The following is a 19,154-nucleotide window of genomic DNA, read 5'->3' as shown; positions in this document are numbered from 1 at the left end:
CGGTCTTTAACAATTCAAATACGCCACGCAATTTACTGACCCCGTGCGACATTATAATGCCTCTGAAATGCCCCATATAAATAACCTTACCATTAATGTGTTCTGCATTATATTTTATGTTCTTTCCACAAACTAAACATGCTCCCATTTTCTGTAGAATGCAACTTTTTTAATGCCGTAATTACACTTCAGGCAAAGCCTACAGGCAGCTGACAGTTCTATAAACTGTTTTTGGTTTGATATGGCTTTTTATTTCATATTTTTTTCTCAGAAATCTTGGCCCTCGGTTTAGCTGTTAAAATAAATTTTTGCAGATGTGGCCTGAATAAACTCTGGGATTGTGGGAAAATCGCAGCTGAATTTCTAAGCTTTTCACTCCACTGGCTTTTTCAAATACATAACTGTTTATACTATAATTTTTTTCCCCCGTCGGCTTTGTCTTTTGTCAGCTACATTACATTGTCTGTTTTTTTTGTTGTTGTTTTTTTTTTTCCTTTGCCTTCATAAGGTGTTTTGTTTTGAAGGTTAAAACAGCCGTGGTGTGTTCTTTTGAAGACTGCATTAAAGAAATGAGAATAATGGCTGGAGTACGCTCTTAGGTTTCCCTTATCTTCTGTAAATGAGCTGTTTTATCTCCATTTGCGCTCAGCGTAACAGAGAAGCCCTGGCCATTTCATTTGATGTTACCTGATCTAAAGGTGTGTGTCCTGCTGTGATGTGACATTAGGTGAAGTGGAGGCTTCCCTCCAGAGACCTACAGCCCTTATGTGAGAACAAGCCAATACGGCAGATAACCAGCACATCTCATTAAAGCTTTATAGTCTCTTATACATGCTGTGTCATTACAGCCGTCACACCCCCGCAACACAACTTAGATCCAATTTACACCTAATATTAAGATGGTGGACAGTGCTAATTCTAAACACTGTGCAATTTATTTTCACTGTTTATCTATCTATCTATCTATCTATCTATCTATCTATCTATCTATCTATCTATCTATCTATCTATCTATCTATCTAATTTCTTAAGCAATAGTTTCAACACACTAACGTTCAAAGGTTTGGGATCAGTTATTATTTTAATTATTATTTTAGTTGTTTGTTTTTACTTTAATTCAACAAGAATACATTGCATTGATTAAAAGTAACCAAAAAATATTAAGCAGCACAACTGTTTTCAACATTGATGATAATAAGAAATGTTTTTGAGCAGCAAATCAGCATATTAGAATGATTTCTGAAGGATCATGTGACGGAGACTGGAGTAATGATGCAGAAAATTCAGTTTTGCCATCACAGGAAAAGAATGTATTCTCAAATATATTTCTATCATATCTAGGGCATCAGATTGCCTGCCAGATTTTAGGGTTTCTCCACCTTCAAAACCTCAATTTAAACCGTGCTAACAGTTGTACACGGTGATATTTCACGGATTACTACTTGTGATCAGATCACTGAGACAGATCTTAATACCTGGTGTGTACGGGCCTTACATGTGAGGAGATAAGAAAAAAGCTGGAAATAGGAATGTTTCACTACTTTGAGATCCGCAGCAGTTCTTGTGAACTTTATGTGTAGGTCAGAGAATCAGTTCCATTGTTCCAATTAGTTGTTAACGGTTCTTGACCATCTGCGTTCTACTTCTGAGTTAAAAAAACAGGGATGAATTCAATTCAATTCACATTTATTAGTATAGCGCTTTTCACAGTACATCATTTCAAAGCAGCTTTACAGAAAATGTATGTTTATACATTACAATTTAAACTAATTTGTTATCAGACTCCAAATAATGTCCATATGTTCAGAAATGTACAGTTCAAAGATAATACAAATCACACAGTTAGCTAACATCATTTATTCATTTAGGCAGAAACAATGATCTCATTAAAGCAGTTATTACAAGTTTTGATCGTAATGATTACAGTATATATATAAAAACAAATTGGCAGTTGTGTATGTTGATTCAGAGTCGGTGTCATCTGAAGAACACGCAGGGGTCAAAGTTGGATATAAATCAGAAACATTAAAACACATTGCCAAAAAAGTATCTTTTTTTGTTTGTTTTTTTGTATTTTTGTTTAAGTTTTATAGTTAAGGATGGGTGTACTAAAAGAATCGATAATGGAATCGTTAAGGAGCAGAAATCAAGTCCTTGCAATCCAATCCTTATTTAAGAGCTAATTATTGTGTCTTTTTAAAGTAGTTATTTGGAAGATGGATTACCAGAGGGAGTTCAGATCAAGGTATGCTGTGCTGAAAGACTAATCTGGAGCTTTAAGTAGGAATTAAATATCTTTGTTAAAAATGTACATTTATTATAGACTCAAAAAAACACTTTTATCTGTGCTATGAGATTAAAAAAAATGTAGTCTGGAAACTGGCTAATAATCAGGCCATAACATTTGGCATGTTTTTTTCATCAAATTAAGGTTGTTATTGTGCTTAAAAATTGTTTTAAAGGCTGAAGTGAGGGGTGAGGGAAAAGAGTAGGTCATAATTGCTATATGACTTCATGCATTGAGGGAGTTTGTGAGCAGATGTTTTTGTGGCAGGGACCTGTGGCCTCAGAAAAACAACAGAAGCTGGCACTAATAACGCTTGTATTGCATAATTGGCTAAATCATTTGAGACTGTCATTGCAAGACTACATTTGTTGCATGCACAACTACAAGCACACACGTTTAAAGGTGGAGTGTGTCATGTATGTGCATTTAGCAGCAACCAAACCAAGAATATCAGATATAATGACTGTTTCCAGACAGGTTTTCTGAACCCTCCACCTATCTGCAGTTGTTAACAGGTAGTCCTGCTACAAGAGGAGCTGTGTTTAAAAAGTGTTGCAGATGGCTCGCTTATAGCCACTTCGGCAACTAGGATTTCCTAGAAGAAAACACTTTATAGTGGGATAACAAAAAAAAAAAAAAAAATGAAAGAAAATTCATTTCTGACAGTGATGCCCCATCTGAGGCCAGTCTGTGTATTGCATCAGCCAGGCCTATGAAAAAGTCAAAGCATGTGCATGAGAAAATAGACTCCCTAAAAGTTCAACTGTGTACTTTCATACAACAAGCTGTTACAATGTGTAGGTGTGTATGTCTTTGACAGGTTTCTTGTACAGTACATGAGCGCTGAACGGGAGGATACAGAGACAGCTGTAGGGTAATGCACTGATATTGCTGGCAGCTCCTATTTGCAAATATCAGCAGAAAGGCTTACTGGTGCTTATTGCCTATGCAAGCCTTTTTATGTTTGCTCGTTCGTGTCCTGCTCTTGTTGCAAAGACATTTTTGCAACATAGCTTTTAATACAGCGTGTATGTGTCTGACTGTTCGCTGAAGAATGCCATATACGCTTAATGGGCCTCGTTCATGATACACAAACTGAATGAATTTCTGAGTAAAATGTTTGTAAAAGTGTTCACAAATAAATTGCAGCATTGTGGCAGTTCATTAGCACAAGCAGAATGAATTTGTATATAAATCGTTCTGCAAACCATTCTCGCATAAATTGAGGATTAATTTCGATAATCTGTGTACACTACTGTTCAAGTTTAGGGTCATTAAATTTTTTTTTAAATAGAAATACTTTTATTCAGCAAGGATGCATTTGTATTTGTAAACGTATTGTTGTTTACACAAGAATATGAAGCAGCACAACAGTTTTCGGCATAGATAATAATAAGAAAATTTTCTTGAGCACCAAATCAGGATATTATTATTTCTGAAGGATCATGTGACACTGAAAATTCAGCTTTGCTATCACAAGAATAAATTACATTTTCAAATATATTAAAGTATAAGAACAATATTAATTGTAAGAACATTTCACAATATTACTGATATACTATATATTTGATTAATTGTTGTTAAATACAGCTTTGGTGATCATAAGAGACAAAAAAATCGTACTGACCCTAAACTTTTGAATGGTAGACTAAATTAAAGGGCTGTTTGATTCCAGAATTTCTTTCCAATTCCAGATTTTTTAAATCAGTGGAGCTAATTTCAAAGTTGCAATTCTAAAATAATTTATTCAGTTCTTAGAGAGGTGAAATGAGAACTTAAAATAAACAGTGAAATATATACGTATGATACACTTATGATTGATATGGATATAGCTTCTGTGCTTTTAAAATCTGGAATTTTAAAATTATTGGTGACTTTCTTCTGTGGAACACAAAAGAAGATCATTTGAAAAATGCCTCAGTGTTTTGTTTTTGTTTTTTCATACAGTTCCAAACAGTTATAGTCAATGAGTCCAATGTTGTTTGGACCCCACCATTCTTCAAAATATCCTTTGTGTTTTGCAGAAGAAAGAAATATGCGTACAGGTTTGGAACAACATGAGGGTGAGTAAATGATGACAAAACTTTAATTTCTGGGTGAACTATCCCTTTAATGTTCACAAAATGTAAACAGGTTTGAAAGCCCGTTCTTTGTTTAGAGAAATTTGTGCTGCTCGTGTTCCACGAATGAGGCCCTGTGATTGCTAGAACTAAGCTGAAAGACACTTGATGTTATAATGACTTAAATTATGGTCTGGTTGTGAATGTTTTTGTAAATATTGAAATGGGCTCACACTTAGCTTGGGAGAAAGTCAATTTATAAATGTCAAGTGCACTTAATCCAGGTCACAAGATCTGCTAACATTTGCACAGTGCAGAGAAGACAAAACGCCCCAGGTCGTCACATCATTCTCCCCTGTCACTGTCTGCAGCAGTGTCCTGTGTGTCATTATGACTCTCATGCCTGTCACTTGAACAAGCAATCTGTGCTGTTGGTGCGATGGATGTTACGCACCTCATTTTCGCTTGGTCTGTCTCTGTCTTTCTTCTCTCTTATCATATTTCATGTTTTTTCAGCTCTGACTCAGATGGTTCAACACACATTCACAAGATCACAAGTGAACGGCAGCCATTTTGTCTTTATGACAGAAAAACAAAACAAAAGAACTTTGACCTTTCTTTAATCCCAGCACCTTTACAACATGGTGTTAGCCGCATGCTTTGTAATAGATATTCTTTTGTCTGTCTGTTTGTGTGTTTGTTTTGATCAAATGTATATATGTATTAACTAGCAAAGTTAATATGTTTCTTTCAATAGAGGCACATCCAATACTGTTCTGTAACCACTGAACTTACAAAACTCGTCCCTATATCCATGTCCCCCACATACAGCTTCAATGAAGGTTCACACTGAGAGATATATATATATATATATATATATATATATATATATATATATATATACACACACACACAGTCAAACCAAAATTTATTCAGACACCTTGAACTTTTCATTCATTAATTCAGTTTATTCACTATAGTTAAAAAAAAAAAGGGTAATAAAATATGACAAGATCTCAAACTGTGTCAGAAAAAAATAATCTTATGTCAGATAACACTTAAAAATGGTCAGGTCAAAGTGTCTGAATAATTTTTGATTCCAAATTTTTATCAATTTTACTGGTAGTCCACTGTATGAAGAATGTTTGCGTATATTTGCTATCCTCAATTACATAAATGAACTATAGTGTCCTGCACGTACTAGTAAAAATATATCAAAAATGTCTGATTAATTTTTGGTTTGACTGTATAATATATTATATAACATACAGTACAGTCCAAAAGTTTGGAACCACTAAGATTTTTAATGTTTTTAAAAGAAGTTTCGTCTGCTCACCAAGGCTACATTTATTTAATTAAAAATACAGTAAAAAACAGTAATATTGTGAAATATTATTACAATTTAAAATAACTGTGTACTATTTAAATATATTTGACAAAGTAATTTATTCCTGTGATGCAAAGCTGAATTTTCAGCATCGTCTTCAGTGTCACATGATCCTTCAGAAATCATTCTAATATGCTGATCTGCTGCTCAGTAAACATTTATGATTATTTTCAATGTTGAAAACAGTTGTGTACTTTTTTTTTCAGGATTCCTTGATGAATAGAAAGTTCAAAAGAACAGCATTTATCTGAAATACAAAGCTTCTGTAGCATTATACACTACCGTTCAAAAGTTTGGGGTCAGTAAGAATTTTTATTTTTATTTTTTTGAAAAGAAATGAAAGAAATGAATACTTTTATTCAGCAAGGATGCATTAAATCAATCAAAAGTGGCAGTAAAGACATTTATAATGTTACAAAAGATTAGATTTCAGATAAACACTGTTCTTTTTAACTTTCTATTCATCAAATAATCCTGAAAAAAAATATTGTACATAAATATTTTGTACAATTGTACACATTAAATGTTTCTTGAGCAGCAGATCAGCATATTAGAATGATTTCTGAAGGATCATGTGACACTGAAGACTGGAGTAATGATGACTGGAGTAAAAATTCAGCTTTGCATCACAGGAATAAATTACTTTGTCAAATATATTTAAATAGTACACAGTTATTTTAAATTGTAATAATATTTCACAATATTACTGTTTTTACTGTATTTTTAATTAAATAAATGTAGCCTTGGTGAGCAGACGAAACTTCTTTTAAAAACATTAAAAATCTTAGTGGTTCCAAACTTTTGGACTGTACTGTAAATATACAATATGACCACCAGCTCTTTTTGAGAACAGTCTCTGTCAGTGTGAATGGCCCTTACCTGACATGCTTGTTCTCTGATTTGTGAAGCAAATCCTAATGATTTAAATGTAATGCTGTTGCTTATATCTCATTACGGAGGGACAATAATGAATACAACAAAGCAGTGACTTGTCATTCCATTCCTGTAATTGCCATTTCAACACCATGAAAACTGCAAACTGCAGGCTTCCTCTTTGAATAATCTGCAGGAAATACATCCGTGAGCGGTGCTGTCTGGCTTCTCCCAGCACTGCCAGAAATCCCTTAAACTTTCAGTTAGTGAATGTGACAGAGTATCAGCATTTGGAGAGAAAATCCATCTGCAGGTCTTTTGGGACTTTGTCACGTTTGATGTCATAAAAATGAAAAATTGAGCTCCTAATTCTCAGCAGTCAGATATTCAAAGGGATCCTAATCCCTCATAAGCACTTTCTCTCTCACTCACTCACTCCCTTTCGTTCTATTTAAGTGTGAAGTAGTCGTTTTCCCTTTAAATCTTCACTTTGAGCAAATACAGATATGAGTAAACTCTCCATTAGCGGCCTCAATGAGTGCCAGCTATCGATGCCCATTTAGCGTTCTCCATTGAGAATCAATTCCCTCTAAACACACTATGTCCAGCTCTTTCTTAGCCTTTGGCCATAAAATTTGGCCATCCCGATCTCATCCTTACCTTGATTGGAACAGTGCCTGCTATTGAAAGCATGTTTGAAATGAATGTGTGTGTGTGTTTGTGTGATTGCAGTCCATGATGGTAGATGCTATAGTTGTAAGAAATGAGCCTGATTGGATGGTTCATTTGTTCTCCTTTGTAGAGCCAAGCCGAGGCCCACTACAAAGGCAGTAAACATGCCAAGAAGCTCAAATCACAGGAGTCCACGAAAAATAAGCAGAAAAGTGCAGCCGCCCAGGACAGCGGCCCTAAGACAATCACCACCACCACCACCACCACCACTTCCTCCTGCACTGCAGTCACTGCCAGCTGCTCTGACCAACCAGGTTAATAGCTCCTTTTGTACTTGCTCCACATCACCTGTCCCATCCTCTTTCTCCTATCCTTCCCTCTCCATGTGTGTTTACTTCTATGCTTTTCTTCCCGCCGCTCTAACCCCGAACCCTCGCCGCTGTTTACACTCCGTGTGCTTGTGTGTGCTGCACGTAAAAGCATCTAGACCACTTTAGGGTGACCAAGGGCATCCGTCAAGCTCAAAAACGTGCCGCTTGTTCATGTGCCGAGGTAAGGAGCAGCCCTGCTGCGGCAGTAATCAGCCATATGCTTTATCATGCCAACAGCAGATCATTTTTCCTGCAGCTCTGTTTGCTTGTTTCATCATTACCTGCATATTAAGTTTCCTGCACATGATCTTTTTGTCTCTTTTTGTGTTGCGTTTAAATGTTTAATTATGGAAAACACATACAGAATTCGAACAGGCGGTAGGATGCGTGCTGGGATGCTGTTATTTTCTTTTTTTTTCTCTTCCTCCCTGGCCTTTGATTTGACTGAATTAGATTTGTGTTACATTTCAAAGAACATAATCATCTGATCTTTGCTTCACGCTGTGACCCACTCAATTTCAGGCCCTTGTGTCTGATTAAGAATCAAGACTGGGATGTACCAAGACGCATGCCCTACGGGGTGCAAATCCGAGCCAGTGCATACTTTCCGAATTCGCTCGTTCTCTAGCTACAGACTCTGAGACAGATTTGGGTGCGCCTCATTTATTAGGCAGTGGTGGTCCTCATTGATATGCAGTGTCTTTGTACAAATCAGGCCAAATGAATGTCAGCCTGATTCACAGATGGCTTATGGGTCCTCGCTGTCATGCCGTCGTATTAGCGTGGTGTTGAGCTCGGACCGAGACTCGGGAGGGGGGCTGCTGTTGCCGTCTCTCCCCGAACCCTGGCAACACACAATGCAGTCAGATTTAGTTTACATGGGAAAACTTCAAGCACTAAATCATTAAAATTGCTAGCTCCAGTGCTTTACGTAAGAGTCTGCTTTATGTAATTTTTCAGAACTCCGTGTGTTGGATTATTCTGGGATGTGTGCGCACGGTAATTGCTCTGTTTTTTTCTTCTTTTTTTTAAGATCCAAGAAATGTTCCACACTCACTGAGTTTTTCAGAAAGGATAAAGCAAGGTCGTTTCAACATTGCGGTCACTATTTGATCTGCATCTAAACAACAAATGCCAATTGTTATCACTGTGGCTCTGTGCCAAAACTCCAACACACAGAGTTTTGAAAAATTACATAAAGTTTGGGGTCAGTAAGATTTTTTTTTTTTTTTTTTTTTTTTTAAGAAATTAAAGGTGCAATAGGTGATTCTCTACAGAAACATTTTTTGTTATACTGCTTCAAAGTCTCCTCATATCCTGATAGCAATCACTATGTTAAATGGTCTTAATGTATTTTTATTATTATATATACTGTCTGTGGAAGGCATAGGACCCTAAAATGTTCATCCAATCTTTATATTCGGTCCGGATGAAATAATATGATACACAGTTTATACAACACCTTGACGAAAGAGCCCCGCAAAACAAACAGCAGCCACCTTTTACAGTTCCTAATCAAAACAATTGACAGACTTGAAATTATGCATTTCCATGTCATCAGTATCAACACCGAAATGAATCTGCAGCAGTCAGAGACGAGCTTTCTAATGTGTTTACATTCATTATTATTGTAATGTTATGTGCTTTGAGACATCAGTAGTTTAACGCCGTCTCTTGTGACGCTTTGCTGAGAGCAGCTGTATGTGTGCGTGTTCATGTGTTTTGGAGGAGCCGTGGCTTTGGACCGCGATTTGCAGGGAGGGTGGGATTGTATGCTTACAATGCTAGCAGGCTAACGTTAGCATTTCCCAGATCACCTACTGCACCTTTAATACTTTTACTTTTCAGCAAGATGCATTCAAATGATCAAAATGCTGTTCTTTTAAACTTTCTATTCATCAATCTATTCTATTGATTGATTGTCCGAGCTCTATTTCTATTCTATCATCCTGTAAAAATGTATCACGGTTTCCACATAAACATTAAGCTACTGTTTTCAACAGTTATGTTAGAAATGCTTCTTGAACACCAAATCAGCATATCAGAATGATTTCTGAAGGATCTTGTGACACTGAAGACTGGAGTAATGATGCTGAAAGTTCAGCTTTGCTATCACGTGAATAAATTATATTTTACAATATATATTAAAAAGGCAAATTATTTTAAATTGTAATAATATTTTGCAATATTACCGATTTACTGTAATTTTTTTTTTTACTGAAAATAAATGCAGCCTTGCCGACCCCAAACTTTGCAACTATAGTGTTGTTTCCATCCTTCATAAAGTAGACAATCCCATAATGCACTGCATTGCAAATATATTTTATATTATATTTTCAAAGTACATATTTTTATTAGTTTATGCATTCCCTGGGAATCAAACCCTTTACCTTGGCACCACATTCTGCTGTTTGAGCTACAGTAGAACTTTATTATAAATATTCTTATAACTCATTCAATACCAAAAACTTTGATTATAAAAGTTTACTTTAATAAAAAAATGGCCTAATATTTAAGTGTGCTGCATGTTTAATGCTTATTAAAGTATCACACTGTTAGCTTGGCAACAACTGTAATTCGAATCTCTGTGTGCTTTTGATTTTTTTTTACTGCCTATGATGCGAATTTTTAAATTAGCAGCTGCTTATGTAGACAGCTTACTAGGTTTTCATACAGAGCCTATGATTTCTGTTAGTTTTGAAAAGTCTTCCAAATAGTTGTACTTTATCTCTGATCTGTTTTCTTATTTGGTTACAATATGTTCCTTATGACTCACCACATATAATAGTGAGAACAAAAACAAAGAGGCATACTGTATGTTTCCACATCTACCTACCACGCTTTGGAAGATTTGAAATATAAACTGAAACAGAGAGAGAAAAAAAAAATGCAAAAGAGCAGAAGTTCCATCCTAGAGGTTCAGGTTAGTGTCAGCGGGTGTAATGTCACTGTATAGGGGAACATCAGACTGTTCTGGCTGCTTTGAGTCCTCGGGGAGAAAAAAAAAAAAAAAGCACGAGCAGAAAGTGACATTCATATAAACCAGCAGAATATTCCCTCAGAAGCCTGGTAGAGAGTGGGCGGAGAGTACAGGCATCCGACATCAAGTGCTTCTAGGGCCTCCCGCAGCATGTAACGCTATGACAAGGGCGCAAGGGTGGTGAGCGATCCAGGGGTCACGTCCTATCACATTACAGCACGTGGGACCCGAACAGTCATTGGTGTTAGAAGCCTGACCCTACCCAGTGCTGTTGTAACCACACTCTAAAAAATGCTGGGTTAAAAACAACCCAAGTTGGGTTGAAAATGGACAAACCCAAAGATTGGGATGTTTTAACCCAACGGTTGGGTTAAATGTTTGCCCAACATGCTGGGCAGTTTTATTTAACCCAACTGTTGTTTAAAAATAACTATGTGGCTGGCCAAAATAGGTTGGAAAATAAAAATCAGACAATTTATGAGAGGCAACAATAATAATCAAAAGGTAAACATTTATTAATAAGCAATTTAATAAACGTTTATTGTTTATTCATTAAACTTTTTTAAATAAATATTCATTTATCAAACATATTAATAAATATTAATTTCCAACATATTTTGGGTTCATTTTAAGCAAGCAATAGTCATTTTTAAACAATAGTTGAGTTAAATAAAACTACCCATCAGGTTGGGCAAACATTTAACTGCTGGGTTTGTCCATTTTCAACCCAACTTGGGTTGTTTTTAACCCAGCATATTTTAGACTGCAGTACTAGGTATAATCTGGTTATGTAATCAGATTCCATACATCCATATCAAAGTAATCAAAATTACTTTTTTATTGATTAAATAATATCATATTATTCACAAAATGCCAGTAAATTATTCATAATTTATTGATTCTCTGATGTCAGTTAATGGTCATATTACATGCAGCTAAACAAATATTTGTTTGTGTGTGTGTTCAAGTGTTTTATTTTATTTATGTAAAAAAAATGTTTATTAATTATTTTCTTTTATTTATTTTTTTTACATTTTTATGATATTAATTATTAGTATTATCACAAACCCCCAGTAGTTCCTTCATAAACCCCAGTTTGGGGTTATTCATGTTGTTGTTAAAAATGGAATTTATTATTATATATTTTCAGTTTTTGTATACATTTTTATATTATTTTCTAGTAATCCTATTCAAATCTATATGATTAACAGTTTAGGTCAGTCTTAGGAATCTAAAGGTAATCACAAAGTAGTCAAAATGCATTACCTGAAATATGTAATCTAATAGATTATGTTATTAACTACAATTTTTGTCGTGGAATTTGTGTAACAGACTACAATTTTTGACATAGAAACTAGAGAGCTTGCCTGCAGCAAAGACCTTATATCAAACCCTAACACACAAAATAGAGGAAAAAAACAGACAGGAAGGAGTTGAAAAATGTGGCAGCACATAATACAACATGCTGAGCCCTTCACCACTAACTGTCAAATTTGCTCTGTCCTTGTTTCTTTCTCTCTCTCTCTTATGTTCCCAGTGAAGAGTGCAGAGCCGTTGGCTGCGCACAAAGTCCCTGCCTCCCCGCAAGCCTTTGTGCCAGCTCCCGCTGCGCCCGTGGTGGCATTAGTGCCCAGCCCTTGCAAGACGGCACCCGCGCATGCCAGCCCGCCCACCGAGCCGACAGGGCACGTGGCAGCCCTGAAGAACACCTCCAAACCAGCAGCGGTGCCAACGGCCCCGTCAGAGCCCAGCGTGGAGTCTGAGGAGGAGAAAGCCAAGAAGCTCCTGTACTGTTCGCTGTGTAAAGTGGCTGTCAACTCCCTCTCACAGCTGGAGGCGCACAATACAGGTGTGGCGAACATCTGCCTCTGCATCGCAATGTCTTTCCCACGGCTTTCTCGCCGTTATACGTTCTTCTTTATCGTAAATGTTTCATGAAGTGACCCTCTGAGGCTTGGGAGTGTGGAAATGTACGTGCAGTTAAAACATAAATCAAAACCAGCGAAGCAATGTGAGGCTCATCATTGATAATGTATGAAGAACTGGAAAATGTAGACGGGTTTCCCACAGTCATGGAAAACCTGGACATATTGCGGAATTTTAAAAAAGCTGATTTCTAAGCCTGGAAAAGTCATTGGGACTAATCAAATATTAAAAAGTCATGGACATTTATGTAGTCGATGTATGTTTTTTTCTAGTTATGCTCAGCCTTAAAATATTTAATGTGCAAGAAATTGCTTTTTTATGCTTGGAAAACATTATCCAGACACACTATAGAAGAATTTCTTCAGATCTGAAGGCTGCAATAAGACTAGGGCGGTTGATATAGCTACAAAAATATCTTGGTATTTTTCAGCCTTTTGAATATTCAGTATATAAACTACCGTTAAAAAGTTTACTCCAGTCTTCAGTGTCACATGATCCTTCAGAAATCATTCTAATATGCTGATTTGTTTCTCAAGAAACAAATTATTATCAGTGCTGAAAACATTTGAAAATTTGTGGAAACTGATGCTTTTTTGTTTTGTTATGTTTTTTTCAGGATTCTTTGATGAATAGAAAGTTCAAAAGAACAGCATTCATTTAAAATAGAATGTTTAGAATGTTTTTACTGTAACATTTGATTAGTTTAATTTATAGAATAAAAGTATTAATTTATTATTATTAATTTCTTAAAAAAAAAATCTTACTGATCCCAAATTTTTACTTAAAGAGAGTTTGAACTGATTCATGAAAATGGGGGAAAAAAAGAATAAAAAAACAGTATTTCTTTTCCCTTTTTTGCATCTGACATTTCAATCAGAGACTGTCTGAATGAACATTTGCATACTTGTTCATACATTCTCATACTTCTCATACTACACAGAAGTTGTGAGACAAGGGCCTGACAAAATTAGTCTAGTGAGTGTTTAGGAAACTTAATGGCCAAAAACAATACTCATACTGTGTTGCTTAAAGGCACAATATGTCATTTTTCGCCACTAGAGGTCGCTTATTCAAAACGCTTATTCAAGTCGTAGCTTAATGACGCCTTATTTTCGCGGAATCAAGGGAAGTGTTGTCTTCGCGTCTACAGCCGGTGGATAAGAATCCCATGGGACTCAGGAAGAAATCATATTTATTTTGTAAATATTTAACATTACTGTAGTATGAAGCACGGTGTGGCTGAAAGCCGTTTGAGCGGAACGAGGCCGCTGGAGCAATTGATAATGCTAATGAGAGACGAGTGCGACAGACGGCTCAAGAGCAGCAGAACTTTTATTATGCCACAGACGACCACTTCCGCTTCTTCCGGTCATGCATATGTGGGGTAACACAGCGCTGTTTTATTATATTAGATACATTTGTGTGTTGAAAGTTGTTATAGTGCTACTCTGCGTTCGCTTGGTGGCTGCTATGAGACACTGCAGTAAGCTAGTGTCTTTACTGTAAAAAAGATTTACTGTAAAAAAAAATATACAGCAAATCAGTAATATTGCAAAATATTATTACAATTTAAAATAATTTTGATATTAGGCATGGTAAAACATGGTACTCGCGTAAAATCAAGAAAACGAGATTTAAACAATAAGACTTACTGTGTTGAGCTATAGAACAGTGATTAGTTTTGTCAGTGAATGTGTCCATCCAAACAGCTGCTCACCTGTCTAATAAAACACATAATATATTAAAGCGTCTTTGGTGTTTCCATGGTTTCTAAAAAATTAATTCGGAAATCGAGGGTAATGCGGATACAATGTCATTGATAGGCGACGCACATACACGGTCTGTGTCCTGGATAAAATGGCTTATTTCTCTGGATTTAAACATTCTTAGAAAGATGTGGGATAATGTAAGTACACAAGTCAACAAAACACATAATATTGTTCTAGTGACTTTGAGATATTTTAATCCAAAAATCTTACATATTGTGCCTTTAATATTTTACCTTCAATAAAATCACTGTGTAGTAGATTCCACAGCCTTAGGCTATAAAAAATAAACAGCTAAATTCAAACTCTTGTCTGACTTAATTGAAATATTCAATCTTAGAAATTGTGCTAAGCTAGATCAATGCAGCCAAAAGTCTGAATAAACAGATTTGTTTCTTTTTTTCCCCCTGTTAAGCCAGAGAAAACATTCTACATTGTCTGTTTCATCAGGTTCGAAGCACAAAACCATGCTGGAGGCACGAAATGGAGCTGGTCCCATTAAAGCCTACCCCAGACCCGGGTCCAAACTCAAAGTTCAAGCCACACAGCTCAACAAAGGCTCAGGCTTACAGAACAAGACGTTTCATTGTGAAATCTGTGACGTTCACGTCAACTCAGAAATCCAGCTTAAACAGGTATTCAGTTCAGTTTCAGTGTAAGAGGATGTATTCTTGTTAGCATGTGTCTTTGGTTGCATTTGGCATGATCCTTATTTATGCAGTTTACAACAAAACGTAACGTGTGCAGTGATGAATAATGAAAGCTCTATGAATAGTAATGGGATTCTGTGGCTTGATCTTGCCAAATTTGCATGCGGACAAAATGAAGTTGTACTTCCTCTTATGCTGTTTTGATAGTTCGGTTCAGTGTTATGTTTGGTCACTTGCATAACAATGTTAATTAAGTCCGTTTTCTTCCCAGCATATCTCCAGTAGGCGGCACAAGGACAGAGTGGCAGGGAAACCCACCAAACCCAAATACAGCCCTTACAACAAGCAGCAGCGGAGCTCCAGCTCTCTGGCAGTAATACATTATTTATGCTCTTTATAATCAAGCGCTTTCATCAAGTGTTACTCAAGTATCAGTGCTGTGAGGAGTTTGTTCCACACTTTCTAGGCTGACAAATGCCTCTTTTGGGATGCTAATGCATCATAAGGGCTTAATGCTCACTTGTCATTTTTCAAATGATATGCAAAATATACTTGATACAACTTTCTGTTTATAGTACAGTTGGCCCTTTACTAAGCTCCACCTCCCTGGGTTACTGTTGCTAGCTCAGACGAGCTTTACAGAGTGTCAGAGCTTTACATAAGAATGAATTACTTTTTTATGTTCTCTGTTAACAATATTTGAGGATCATTTCTGTAAATCCCATTAGAAAGTATCCAAATGCACAGATCCTCTATAGACTTGCATTAGAAAATAACTAATATTTTAATAATTACTAATAACAACAAAATAATTATTGAATCAATTATTATTATCAATTATTATTGAATAGTAAAAAAAAATATTTTATTTTTATTATTTTTACTATTATTATTATTATAAGTAAAGCATTAAAATATTTTAAATCATTATTATCATTATAATAAATTAATATTATTTATAAAGTATTAAATATTATTATTATTATTATTATTAAATTATTGTTGTTGTTGTTGTTGTTGTTATATCATCATCATCATCATCATCAATAAAGTATTATTATTATTATTATTATTATTATTATTATTAATAGTAATAATTATAATAAAAATAATTATTATTATTTGTAAAGAATTAAACTAATAAAGTATTGTTTTTATTATTACTACTACCAGTAAAGCATTAAATATTTTAAATTATTATTGTTATTATTAGTAGTAGTAGTAGTAGTAGTAGTAATAATTATAACAATAAAAACAATATCATTATTATTGTTATTTGTAAAGTGTTAAATATTATTAATTCAGTAATTCTTCTTTTATATTGTTGTTATTATTATTATAAAGTATTAAACGTAATAATAATTATTATTGTTGTTGTATCATAAACATCAATAAAGTATTATTATTATTATTATTATTATTAATAATAATAATAATTCTAATAATAAAATAATAATAATATTAAAACATTACACTAATTATTATTATTGCTACTACTACCACCAGTAAAGCATTAAAATATCTTAAATAATTATTGCTAGTAATAATTATAATAACAAAAATATTATTATTATTATTATTATTATTTGTAAAGTGTTAAATATTAATATGAATAATAATAATAACATCTTTTTATAATATTATTATCATCATTACCAGTAAAGCATTAAAATATTTTAAATTATTATTATTATTATTTTTTTTTATAACAATAATATTTTATTAATAATAATAATAATAATACAAATATTATTATTATTATTATTATTATTATTATTATTGTAAAATAATAATTATTTGTAAAGTATTAAACTAATGAAGTATTATTATTATTATTATTATTATTATTATTATTATTATTATTATTATTATCATATGCATTCCCTCAGTCTGATTGGTGAACTGGAAGATGTTTTAGCTTCTGCTTATAGTTGACTATTTTTAAAGGGTTAGTTCATCCAAAAATGAAAATTCTGTCATTTATTACTCACCCTCATGCCGTTCCACACCTGTAAGACCTTCGTTAATCTTCGAAACACAAATTAAGATATTTTAGTTGAAATCCGATAGCTCCGTGAGGCCTCCATGGGGAGCAATGACATTTCCTCTCTCAAGATCCATAAAGGTACTAAAAACATATTTAAATCAGTTCATGTGAGTACAGTGGTTCAATATTAATATTATAAAGCGACGAGAATATTTTTGGTGCGCCAAAAAAAACAAAATTACTTATTTAGTGATGGCCGATTTCAAAACACTGCTTCATGAAGCATCGGAGCACAAATGAATCAGTGTGTCGAATCATGATTCAGATCGCGTGTCAAACTGCCAACGGCTGAAATCACATGACTTTGGCTCTCCGAACAGCAGATTCGATACACTGATTCATTTATGATCCGAAGCTTCCTGAAGCAGTGTTTTGAAATCGGCCATCACTAAATAAGTCGCACCAAAAATATTCTCGTCGCTTTATAATATTAATATTGAACCACTGTACTCACATGAACTGATTTAAATATGTTTTTAGTACCTTTTTAGCAGACTATATATTTAATTACATCACAGGCTTTTTAGGTTAAATAATCCCACTAGGCCATATAATCAATGTCCTTTGGATTAATTGTGGAGTCCTAATTTCTTTATTGACATAGACACTGTCCTTTCTCCTTCCCCAAAGTGATTCGGTGTTCAATTTTTTCTTTTTCCTCCAGGCCAAACTCGCCCTGCAGAAGGACTTGGCGAAGCCCATTTCACCAGCTTTCCTCCACACACCGTTCGCCCCCACCACAGTCCCGTCCATCTCCCTCCACCCTCGTCCCAACACCTCCATCTTTCAGACGGCCTCACTTCCGCACTCCTTTCTCCGCGCCGCTCCGGGACCGATCCGACATACCGCGGGCTCCATCCTATTTGCGCCTTACTGAGCGAGCGCCCAAGACGAAGCGGACGTTTCTCGAACTATGCCACACTGCGGCTGCGTGCCGAAGTTCAGTGGTGTATTTATTGAAACTTTATCCTCAACCGTCCTCACCATCGCAAAACCCAGGAAGGATCTGCCGTCTTAGTGAGGACTTTTGCATTTGAAAACACTAAAAATAAACAAGAAAAGTGTTGAACTGCTTCCTGAAAGACTTGAATTATCATGGTCTTCCTTTTCAACTCAACCAACCCCGGACAAAGCACATGCCTCGCAACGCTGTCAGAAACAATCCCAAATCTTACCGTAGGACAGTACGTGTTCAGTCAACGGCTTGATGTTGTCAGGGAGCCTGTGATGCAGTTTTTGGCCTGTGTGCTGTCTTGTATCGTGTAGTCAATAAGCTCAATCACCAGTTCCACTCTTATCCTTTTTATCTGACAGGAAACACAGCATTTCTCTTCTCCACATGTGTTCGGGTTCCTCTTTTTTGTCATAGAAGTAGATTCAACCTGTTTTCATCATGAAACAAACTCTCTTTTGTGTAAAAGGACAACCGTGGGCCTTTCATCTCTCTGTGATATCCTTATTTGTCACGAGACTGTACTCGTCTGCAGCTCTCTGATGATGCAATAATGTATAGATCATTAATAATATTGATATTCTCCATTGTGTATTTAATGTTTACCTTCCAGGTTGCAATACTAGTTGTATTTTATGAGCTGGAGGAGAACTAGGTACGTTATTTGGTACATTTATTTTTAGAGATCGAGAGAAAACAGTTTCCATTCACTGAGAATTCTTTATTTGGCTGTGGAATTTCATAGTCCATAGTATATATGTATGTATGAGAGACTGTACATAAAGATACTACATTTTCAATAAAATAATATATTTAAATGATTTCTTCATTAATTTATACTGTATATTTCTTTTTATGAATCATTATTAAATGTTTAGTGAAGCATACTATAATATGAATCAATAACACATGAATTATTTTATTTATTTTCAGGTATTTTTTTAATTATGCTGTTTCTACTGTACATTTCTCTTGAGTTCATTCATTTGTGCAGGAGATTTGTTTGCTAAATTTCATTAAATCCTTCAGTTCAGTGTTGTGTAATTTGATTATTAGTTTTTTTCATAGTCTCTAGTCTTTTTTATGTTCATTCATCTCTGATGAATGACTCATTCAAATCTTGTTTGCTAATATAAACAACATGATCATATCTCAGCTCTCTGTTTGCACAGTATGATTAATG

The 19,154-nt window shown here is 34.9% G+C and overlaps 1 protein-coding gene across 7 annotated transcripts in view; it reads left to right on the top strand.

Annotated features, from left to right (window-relative positions):
• znf385b (zinc finger protein 385B) overlaps positions 1-18,792 on the top strand; it is a 150,580-nt gene extending 131,788 nt beyond the window's left edge. For 5 of the 7 annotated variants that reach the window (XM_048194492.1, XM_048194491.1, XM_048194494.1 and 2 more), the window contains 6 exons: positions 4,312-4,350; positions 7,410-7,593; positions 12,168-12,479; positions 14,773-14,957; positions 15,244-15,345; positions 17,684-18,792. In XM_048194492.1, coding sequence (XP_048050449.1) covers positions 4,312-4,350; positions 7,410-7,593; positions 12,168-12,479; positions 14,773-14,957; positions 15,244-15,345; positions 17,684-17,896 — 1,035 coding nt within the window. In that variant the 3' untranslated portion in view covers positions 17,897-18,792. The remainder of the gene's footprint in view (positions 1-4,311; positions 4,351-7,409; positions 7,594-12,167; positions 12,480-14,772; positions 14,958-15,243; positions 15,346-17,683) is intronic. The other 2 variants (XM_048194497.1, XM_048194493.1) reach the window with 2 other exon arrangements.
• Positions 18,793-19,154: the final 362 nt, after the last annotated feature.

Source organism: Megalobrama amblycephala, linkage group LG6, assembly GCF_018812025.1.
Source record: "Megalobrama amblycephala isolate DHTTF-2021 linkage group LG6, ASM1881202v1, whole genome shotgun sequence".
Taxonomy (NCBI): domain Eukaryota; kingdom Metazoa; phylum Chordata; class Actinopteri; order Cypriniformes; family Xenocyprididae; genus Megalobrama; species Megalobrama amblycephala.
Note: the sequence above shows the minus strand (reverse complement) of the source record. Positions and strands in the feature narration are given on the sequence as shown.